Here is an 11145-nt window from a genome sequence, read left to right on the forward strand (position 1 = left end):
TTTCTGTATAAACTGATTTAAAAATTCTGTTAAAAAAGTTTGCTAATTTGTTGTTTTTTTTTTAATTATTGTAGGAAATAGTAGATATATTTCTGACTGTAAAAAATGGATAACAATGTCAATAGTCTTCAGGAAAACTTCGGTGCTTTGCACAAACCAAGTTTTTCTGCAATGTAGAAAACATGGTGCTTAGATGTATTTGATTTTAAGATTTTTGTTTTATAGAATTTTATTTGCAATTCATGTATTTATTTTTGTTTTAATTTATTCATATTTTTATTTAGTTTACAATTTTATGTTTTGCTTTTCTGTGTATTTTTAATCTATTCCTTAGTATATTTACTGGACAGTTGTGTAATAGTTTAACTGCCTAACTGCTTACTTATAGGCAGTATACAAAAAACTTATTGGGTAAAATAATGTCCACTATTGATATTTATAAACTTTATCCCTCAATGCTACTATGCACAATATATTTACGTTCCAGTGATATTATAGAATTCTTAGCAGTTATAAAAGCATTTTATTTATTTTTAATAAATCATAATCACAATATGTAGACGCATCATCTTTATTATAGTAGTGTTTAAATTAAATGAAATGCAATTAGTTCTGTGTAAGTAGGTATCTTTGTAGTAAGATTAAAAAAATGTTTAATGTCAAACATTTAATCCTCAAACTTGATAGAAAGATACCTTATTTTATATATAAACAACTTGAGTTAAGCTTGCAAAAGCAATGATGTTATATAGTTTTAGATTTTTTCTTTGTATAAAGTTTTCATGATCATTTATATTTTGCTATTTTATTTCAGTAATCAGCAAAGTTCTTTCATTATATTTTACATCTCTCTTTTTTTTCTGTTTACCCTCTGGTATCACCATAAGCTATTACTTCAGAGGATGAATGAGGATGATACGCATATGTATGAATATAAATGAAGTGTAATCTTGTACAGTTTCAGATCCACCATATATATTTATTATATATAATCCACTATATTATATATTATATATATAGCGCTTTCAGCTATTCTTCCATCTTTAGGAGAGATTATAATTTATAATTGAAATATATAAAAGTTTTAAATATATAAAGTTTAAAACTTTTATATATTTAAACTTTATAGTCTTAATTCGAAGTAACTACCTCCACATTCTAATAGTATCACAATCGTTATTATATTATAAATGACGATGCAAAATGATGATCACTTGTTATGTATATTTAAGTATGAGTTTTAAATTTTTACATATTTCAATTATAAATTATAAACTCTCCTTAAGATGGCAGAATAGCCAAAAGCACTTGAGGAAAATGAATAATATATTGGTAGCAGTTTATATTGTATATAATAATTGTATTTTACCAATGGTGCCATGTTAAAAAAACTTAATATATATATATGTATAAATATATTTATGTATTTTATATCTAGGTTGGTGATAGTTGTACACATTTTCAGTAATATTTGTTAATCCTCTTGAGAGCTGTGTTCAACTAAAGAAATGATATAGAAGCCACCTTCATCTTTTTCTTTGCTGTAACAAGGAAAGATTATGCAACTGATTCTGTTATATTCATGATTACAAAGGATTGAGAAGATTCCTTTTCTCTGATCATTTCTGTATTCTGATATGTACATGTTAATGTCTTTTGTACCCGTCGTATGAAAAATTTTATTTGTTTTCTCTTTTGTTATTTGTCTTAAGTGTACTGAACTGTGTGTAGTCATCAATTCTACAAGTCTACAGAATTTTTTTTATTAAAATAGTAACTTTATTTCTTGATAAAAAGTTATAATTGTGTGACAAAAATAATATATTTTTTAATTATTTTTGTTATAGTTGTGTTTACTCTCATGTGTATTTTGTTGTTATTCATTGTTACCAGCTCCAATAAAACGACTTGCATTTATAAAAGATCCTGATGGTTATAAGATTGAAATAATTAATGGTAAAGCTTTGGTTCCATTTTTACATCAAAGAAAATGAGTGGTAAGGTCTGTTTGTTTATTTTCTAAATTTAGGTTTTTAACTTTTATATGTATGTCATATAAAAATATGATAAATGTCTCTTTTTTGTTGTAAATTATGATTATTTGAGTACTATTATTATTATTATCATTCAGAGGAAAGAGGAAATTATTTTAAGGACAGAAATTCAGAGAAGGAGAAAATCCTCTGATATTAACCTCCCAAGGTAGAGAAGGGGCAACAAGTGTGTTTATTAACAACTTCTAGTATATACTAGCACTTAATAAATGAAGGGATTGAAATGAAAGCCATTTTATTAAAGATCCTATTGATAATTCCTTGCATTACGCTATTATGCTGGCTTCTAATGTTTAATGTTCTGGATTTCATTCGGATCTCTGGGAAAAGCAAAAAAATAAATTAAAGGATCATTTGTATACAGGAACATGGAATTTTAAAGGATCATTTGTATAAAGGAACATGGAATTTTATTACTTTGTTACAATACAAACTGGAAAGTTAGAGAATCTCAAGCGGGAAATGAAAATAAATAAAATTGATATATTAGAATTGAGTGAAGTAAGGTGGGAAGAAGAATGAAGAGTGGAAAACTTACCATATTCTATTCTGGAAGAAAGAAAGGTAAAAATAGTGAAAATAATTATGAGGAATGAGGCAGTAAAACAGGTGCAGAAAGTATGTTATATAAATGATAAATTAATATCATTAATGATTTGGGATGTCGCCAAAAGATTTAATTATGTACAAGTACGTAGACCAGTATCCAATTATGAAGAAGTTATTGAAGAGAAGTTGAGATTATTGAAGATGTAATAAATCAAAAAAGGACTGCTGTAAGAAACTGATTGGAGAGTGGAATGATGTGGTTGGAGAAGGTGAAGAAAGAAGTAGATAGGAAACTGTTCCCCCTTCCATTACATATCTCTAAGCCAGGCATGGCCAACATATGGCTCCCGGGCCAGATCCAGCCGGTGTAATGAATGTATGTGGCCTGTGAAAAATGTTTCGATATTAGCTTTTCTTATAAGCAATTGCATAATGAAAAATACAGAAATTTAAAAAAACTAGCCGAGAAATATTTAGTAATCTTCAGCTCAACTTATTATTTGTGAACAAACTTTTTATTTAATGAATCTAAATAAAAGTACAACAAATTCCATAATAAAATTTTGTTTATTTACATGAATCATTTTTGTATTTAACATTTTTTAATTTTAATATTTCGTTCAGCCTGTGAAAAAAGTTTTCTTCCCAATTCGGCCCGGAGGCAAAAACTGTTGGCCACGCCTGCCCTAAGCCATGAAAGGGAGAACAAGGAAGTAGAATTTTGCCAACATAACAAATTCTTTATACCAACACTTAGTCCAAAAACCATGAAAGGTAGAGTTATACGTGGGTGTTTTAGCCAATAAAAGGAATAGGAATGCTATTAAGAAAGGATCAAGAGTGATCATTATTCTACTGATGATACAAATTAAATTTGCTTTAAAGAAATAAACAAAGAAATAGTTAAGAAATGAAAATCGAAGAAATTGAAGAAAGAGAACTTTTGCAGGAAGTACACAAAAGAAAAGGAAACGTGTGGTTAGAGGAAGGTGGAATTTTGGCATCTGCACTGGAAGGGTCAGAAGAAGGAGGAAAGAAACAAGGAAAAAGAAGCATAAAGTTAACAGATGAGGTAAAGAATAGAGAATACAAGAGGATAAAGGAGAAGGCTTGAGACAGAAATGGATGGAGATGGTGGTGGCAAAGGGGCTTGCCACCACCATCTCCATCAGGCAGAACATCAGATGATGACGACTTATATTTATGAGTCACCATAAAGATTTAATAATATTGATTGATCCACACTTAAGATATCAAGAAAAATGATAACTGCTGTCTAAAAATGACAAAAAAAAAGAAATAAAAAAATAAACAAACTCCTCACCACTTTATGGGAGTTCATTTATAAAGGATTTGATTCCTTAATGGGACCAGACACTATCAGAAAGTGTCCCTTAGCTACCTAAAGGACATTAAATTGCATGAAAAAAATTGACCTTTACTTTCAGTAAAATTTTAAGATACAGAACCCATAAAGTCCATATTTCCCTGCTGTCCCCTAAATCAGTTGTGACCAAATGGCTTCAATATTCCATAAACAGAAACATTGTGCCAAATTTCTTCCAAATCAGTCCATCCAGTCTATAGATATCAGGACCTGTCTATCAGTCTGGACATCCAGACGAAAGAATTTCCTGTAGATTCTTTAGTACTTTTAGAGAGGATAGGTCACTGATGCCATTTTCTCTAGTAACAGTTGGTTTCAAAGAGTAGAGTAATTGTTTTAGATGATTGTTTACTTGCACACTTAATTTTCCTTCTAAGTATTACTCTACTAAGCCCTTAGAAGCCAGAGTTGCAAAACTGTTTCTTTGCTGAAAAATTAAAAAAATCTTTTTTAAAATAGTAAACATATTACAAAATTGTATTAAAAAAAATAATACAATTTTGTAATATGTACAGTGAAGTGGATATATACTTAAGAATATGTAGAATTGAATGGAATTTAAGCTAAACCAGAGATCTGAAAATGATTTAATTTAATTTCTTTATACCCAGTGTGCTTCTTAATTTTTTCTAATATTACGCTGAAAAAGTTTCAGCATTTAAACATTTTGTAAGTGGAATAAAAAAGTTCCTAACAAATTAGATTGACTATGTCATTACAATAAGTAGCTGTATCAATGCGTGTAATTCAATAAAGTGACTGAACAATCACTGACTGTAAACATGTACAAGTTTTTCCATATCTCCGTTTATGATGTTTTAACTTCCGGACGAACTATACATTTTATCCAAATTTTTTTAAGATAGGTGTATGCATGAATTCTATATTAACTTTTTATTTATTATAATTTATCTGAAAAAATGGCATGAAAGTCAGACACTTATTCTTTTTACACTGAAATTTGCCTCAGCTGCTTTTTAAACCATTGCATTAGAATACTTATTTTTCATTATTTTAGTGAAGTTTTTTTGTGTAATGCATTCTGAGCATATAGTTAATAATAGACATTTTTTCACTTAAAATACAGCGCACTTTTATTATTCCTATTAATATAAGCTGAATATTCCCAACTTTAAAATTATTGAAACTATGATTAAACTATATCTTGGTTTCACAGTATTATATATGTGTGTATATATATTTTACTATTAAATAAAGTTAATTTCCTTATAAAAAAACAATATGTATTTTTTTTTTCACTGCTGTGTAGATGTCAGTAGCACTTTTTAAGGTATAAAATCAATGTGTTGATTTATTTGCTTAGCACAAATATAAAAGTAGAATTTTAAACAATAGAGTAATAGCAGTTTTGAAAAATCTGTGAATTTAGAATTAGATTATTAGGTATTTTCACATAAAAAATTGTTTTTGTTGTGTAATAGAAATTTATTTTATAAATAAGCATGCTTTAAAAATGGCCATTAAAACCAAATTGCACTGAGAAATTGTTTTACTTTTAATCCTCTTGTAAAGCTGCTGCTGAATAACATTTGCATTTAATTTAAGAGCAAAATACTTTCAAACCGTGATTAACACACACACTCCTTACTGTTATTATGCTAAAGTTATTAAGCCTAAATTTAAAGATATTAAGAAATTAATTAAAATATTAACTAAAAATGTGTAGAATATTTAATAAATCATACCTTGTCTTCCTTTAACACAATTGTTAAATTTTCATTGTCATTTTCACATAATTTAACCTACCATATTGCAAAATTTTGCCCTCATATTTCTTCTATTATAAAGTTTGTAATTATTTATTTTTATGGGTATTTTAATTAGAGGATTCTCAAGGCCCTGCTGCTTCACTAATAGTTGCAGCCCTTTGTTGATTTTTGTGTTGCAGCTTAAGACTTTTTAAAAGTAACTTTAGATTTATCCTGTGTAACTTCCCTTAATTAGGATAACTAGTTGAAGAATAGAGTTTTTTAGACTGATGTCGAACACCTGGACTGTTAACAGAAATCTTTGTTGAAACTGTAACACAAAAAGCAAAGAACACACACTGATCAATGAACATCTGATAATTATATGATAGTAGTAATGAACATCTGTATCCTTAAAATAAACAGGCTATTTAGAATGCCACTGCAAACCACTTCAGGTTATTTTCTTGTACTGTCTGTTTTTGACAATAAAAGTAATATTTTGGAAAATTCTTTAAAAAAATTACATTATTTTATTTTGCCGTTCTATTTTAAGAAATATGTCTTATAACACTGTTCATATTTCTTGAAATTCATAACTTAAAAGTACGGGATATAACCAGTCCCTATATTAATGTTTGAAATTAATGACCATTTATTTTTAAGAATCAACCAAATTTTTTGAGCTTAAAAAATATAGTAAATAACTAATTATAATAAAGGTCTACTTGTAATTATCAATAAGCAGTCTGCAGAGGAGCATAACAGGATTGATTGATAAGGTAGGCAAGATGAGAAAGTGGCATGACCTTCTATTGCTGATTGATTTCAAAATTATTATTAACTGTTGCCAAATAATAATTTATTATTTATGTATGTTGTAGTTGACCTTTCTTGAATCAAGATGGTTCACACTGATATGTTATGTACTTCAAGTAAAGTTTCCGTAACATTTATAACCTTGCACTAATGTCTATTTTATTTAAAAATATATATAACTCTTTTTATTATTTAATTGTTTAAGTCCTTTGTATGATTATTAATCTTATAAGTATACTTTCTTTTCAAAAACATGAGGAAAAATGCTGCTGCAAGTACCGTATACATCTCTCTACTTCTAATTACCTAAAAGTTGTGATTCTGCTCTGGTAGAAACTGTCAGACATGCTGTCTGCTTTTTGCATGGTTCTATCTGGTCTTGATGCATCAAGACTTTTTTGATTCATAAATAGTATTTCTTATTCAATTAGAAAAAGTTTTATAATCATTTACATCTTTAGTGTTATATATTGGTCTCTTTAACAGTTATCTATTTAAAAATAAAACTGGGACCTCACTATTTTTTAATACATTATTTAGTTACTAGGAAAAACGCGCACGGTCCTATGGCCCACCACGTCCTGAACATTTTTTAGCTGTTTCTTGAGTTAGAAACACAGCTCTAACCCCAATGTTATCCTGTTTTATCCCTAAAAATACAAATATAATTTTAAATAAATCGTTTGAATGAATAAATCATTCGAGAATTATAAATCATTTGTGCGCTGCACGTAGCAACTTGGCGTGCCATCATTGGTCCTTTCTGCATCAATAGCAGCTAAAATAAAAATGTGAGCACATTCAACAAACCCTGCACCATCCTTTTTATGGAGAGTGATAAATTACTAGTATTGTAATGTATAGCTTTGTAAAACTCTATAAACTTTCAGTTAATCCTTACGTATATATTGCCTGATGTTTTTATTTCCCAAAGACACTTTGTTGGTGTATATTTATATAAAGTGCTATTATTAAAAGATTGTTATATACTGAAATTTCATTATTTATTTAATTTAAACTGTACAGAATTTGTTTATCATAAAAACATTATGCCTAAAAATAAGTTACCTTTTTAGATCACTTTAACAGTTAAATAAAAATTGGAGCTGATCATAATATTGTTATTTCGCTAAATTTCACTTCAGTTAGAAAAATGCTGTTATAGGTTAACATTAATGCCTATAATGTAATTTTGTCAAATAAAAAACTTTTGTTTTGTTTATTTTTTAATGATATATGATTTATTAGTGATGAATTTTTGCAGTGCATTAAAATTTGCATTTTTCCTATTTTTATTGCATTGTTCTGTTTGATAAAGTATATCAGATAAATACAGTAAATTTTACTACATCTAATCTGAGAACTAATAATTATTATCCATAATTGTTTCAACTTTGATAGTACAGATCTGAAGTAAGTGAGATTACTTTCTCAAAACTTAATTGAAATCAAACTTTAATTAATATGTAGTTACAAATTATATAACTTAATATAATTTGTTCCTTAATATTACAAGAAGTAGGGGTGGATTATATGGGTAGACTTTCTCTAACTCGCAAAGAAATTTTTTTTCTTTTATAGCTACATCTTTCATTTTAAGTACACATTTAACCAGTAAAGTATATGAAAAATGATTTTGATATATTTTTAAAATTCACAGCACAACCCTAATATAATGATGGGAGTGAAAATGCAGGCACCTGCTAGTAAGCTATAATATCTCAGCAAGGAATTGTCTGATAATAATGATTCTTTTTTTTAATATCTAGAAAATTAAGGTCTATTATATGACTGATTAGCAAAATTCTGTTATCTTTTTAAAATTTATTAAAAAATCTATAAGAAATGTTAAAAAAAATTACTCATTATTTCAGGTTTCAACTAAAAAATAAAATGCTCAGTTAGGTTTAATTACTTGCCCGTACATAAGATAATATAGACCTAGAAATTGTGAATATTTTTAAAACAAAATTTAAGATTCTAGCTATTATAAAATTCAAGGTATTATAATTCCCTTTAGTACAAAAAATAAACAATTTTCAGAAATTGCATGTTAAAAATGCACAGTGCTTCTAACAACTTTCCTGTATGTTCTCAGTTTATATTAAAATTCTCCTGGTCCATATGTACAGTATTCTTTTTCTTTATTCAATTTTTCTTTCCTAGTACTAATTAATTTCAATAATCTTTTCCTTTTTTGTACTGTAAGTGACAGTAAATGCGCACTTTTAATTTTCCGCCTTCTACCATGTCTCCTAGCTAAAACTGTAGTACTGTGTCCAGGGGAAGAAGAGGCAGTTGTAGCTGCTATATTTCCAAAATTATATTCTGCTATAACCTGTGAAACTGCTGTTTCAATATATATTTTTTTAGAAATGCTTCTAGCTTTATCACACTTGCGCCAAATAAAACTGTGTAGGCTTTCATTGATGTTTTGTGTCTGATCTCTTGAACACATTTTTAATAAAACAGGGAGTTAGCCCCTGATATATATAGGAGCAATATTTTTTTAATACAGTCAGATTAATAGGTGTTCTCACATTTTCTTTGAAGCCAATGCATGGTTGTGGTAGCACCAGCTTGGTAATCCCTTCAGGACACTTAGTGTGCCTTTGCCCCACAATGGTTTAATGTTGCCAGAACAGTCTGTCTCATTGAGTTGACATTTTTATTTACATTAACATTTATTTAATTATATACAATAACAGTAGGCTGTACTGATCCTTCATCAGTTTCGCTGGAAACCTTCTGAGATCCTAGCTTTTTTTCTTTTCCACCTTTTTTTAAATAGCAGATTGAATTTGTATTTTCTGTAAATTCTTATATTTCTTTTTTAATGCAATCTGTTTACTTGGTGGCATATTGTAAATAATCACTATGTTTTCAATAAAGAAAATAGAACACCTTACCAAAAATGTACTAACCTAAATTTTAAACTAAGTTACTAATATACTAAGTTCATGAACTGCTTCAAATCCAGAAATGATTTTTAAAGTTTTTCTTTAAAAATTCCTTTTATTCCTTTTTAAACAAAAGGTTTAACTAATAAGTACTTTATTAACGTTTAGCGCTGGTATACAATACAGACATCACCATGGCAACAAAACTCATAACCTATAACTGTGTGTTTCATTTTGTATTATAGAATTGTTAGAAGTGTGGCTATCTTCTGGGAATGTACGCAATCATTTACACTATGAATTCAGCTTTCAAGTAACATATAAACTGTTTTTCTACCTTATTTCCTTCATGTGCTATTCAAATTTGAATTGCCTGTAATTTTTATCGAAAATTACAAACGTTCTGCATGACGTACAGTACTGTTTAATTTAATTAAACATATTTTTAAACCTCTTAGGACAGAAATAAATACACCATTTTTTTTTTCTTTTTCAGAAAATATTGGTCTACATATTAAGAAGAAAAAAGAATTTTGGGAAAAATCTTTTTCATGTAAAATTTAGGTAGACTCCTCCCACCTTAATGTCATTTAAAATCCTTTAAAACTGGTGTTAAAAAACCTCTGCAATCAGATTGCTTCATTGGACATAAATTAATTGGCCTTCTAGTATATCGTAATTCCTCTTATTAAATTTTCAAGTAAAAAATAACTAAAATGCAGGGTCTGGCATATAAGCCTGATGATTTTTGAGGGATAATAATTAAACTGTGTTTCTTGTACTGTTAAAACATTTAATTTATCAAATAAAGATCAATTTTTACAATTTATAGTGAATTACTTACATAGATTTTGTTGTCATTTTGACAGTTATTTGTTTTCTATAATTTCTTTAACGTGCAGTTTTTGCCTTGTATTATTACTAAGTCCCTACTTATAATAAATTATTAAAATACCAACATTTCTTTATGTTCCACATATTTCCTTAGTAAGTTTTGCAACCCCTTTTCTAACTTCGACTTAAATTATTTATTTTTACTAAACATATCTGCTGGTTACAGACTAACAGTAACATCTATTTTTCTGTGTTAGGTTATTATAATTACAATAATCAATTATATTAGTAATTTATTTTTGAAAGTTAAATTAATTTATTACTTATCTAACTCTTATTTGGCGGGGTTAACATTTTTTTTGCTGAATTCTTGATGTGACCTCTTGGTTCTGCATGTCAATAAAAATATTCAAGTTGGCAATTTCATTTTGCACACAACGTGCCATGTTACATACATCATCTGCATGATGAACTCTTCTTCCTAATCCAAATGAGAAGTATGGAGCAAGTTTCTTTTAAGAACTGAATATATATGAGTATATTTGTATATTATATATATATACTTCAACTTTATATATGTATATATAAAGTTGAAGTATCAACTGGAAAGATAGATAGATAATATCTTTACGCAGTCTCATTTATTTAAAATGTTTTCACTCGTAGGACATAAACGCATGTTGTTTTCATTAATCTATTTTAGACATGATATAAATCATTAGCAACCAGTATATAAATATGGAAACTTATGTCAGTAAGTTTATATTATTATAGATTTAATATAATTTCTAATGCTTGAATGTAAATTTAAAAACTAAAAATATTAATATTAAAACAATATTAATATTAAATTAAAAACATTTAGAATTATAAGTTAATTGAAAGAAAAGTAA

The 11145-nt window shown here is 27.7% G+C and overlaps 1 protein-coding gene across 4 annotated transcripts in view; it reads left to right on the plus strand.

Annotated features, from left to right (window-relative positions):
- LOC142319224 (lactoylglutathione lyase-like) overlaps positions 1-10247 on the plus strand; it is a 36485-nt gene extending 26238 nt beyond the window's left edge. The window contains exons 5-6 of one of the 4 annotated variants that reach the window (XR_012755143.1): positions 1848-2002; positions 9915-10247. Coding sequence is in view for 2 of the 4 variants with exons in the window: in XM_075356258.1 (XP_075212373.1) it covers positions 1894-1994 (101 nt within the window). In the remaining 2 variants the exon portion in view is untranslated. The remainder of the gene's footprint in view (positions 1-1847; positions 2003-9914) is intronic. The other 3 variants (XR_012755142.1, XM_075356258.1, XM_075356256.1) reach the window with 3 other exon arrangements.
- The last annotated feature ends 898 nt before the right edge of the window (positions 10248-11145 follow it).

This window comes from Lycorma delicatula, chromosome 2 (assembly GCF_047948215.1).
Source record: "Lycorma delicatula isolate Av1 chromosome 2, ASM4794821v1, whole genome shotgun sequence".
Taxonomy (NCBI): domain Eukaryota; kingdom Metazoa; phylum Arthropoda; class Insecta; order Hemiptera; family Fulgoridae; genus Lycorma; species Lycorma delicatula.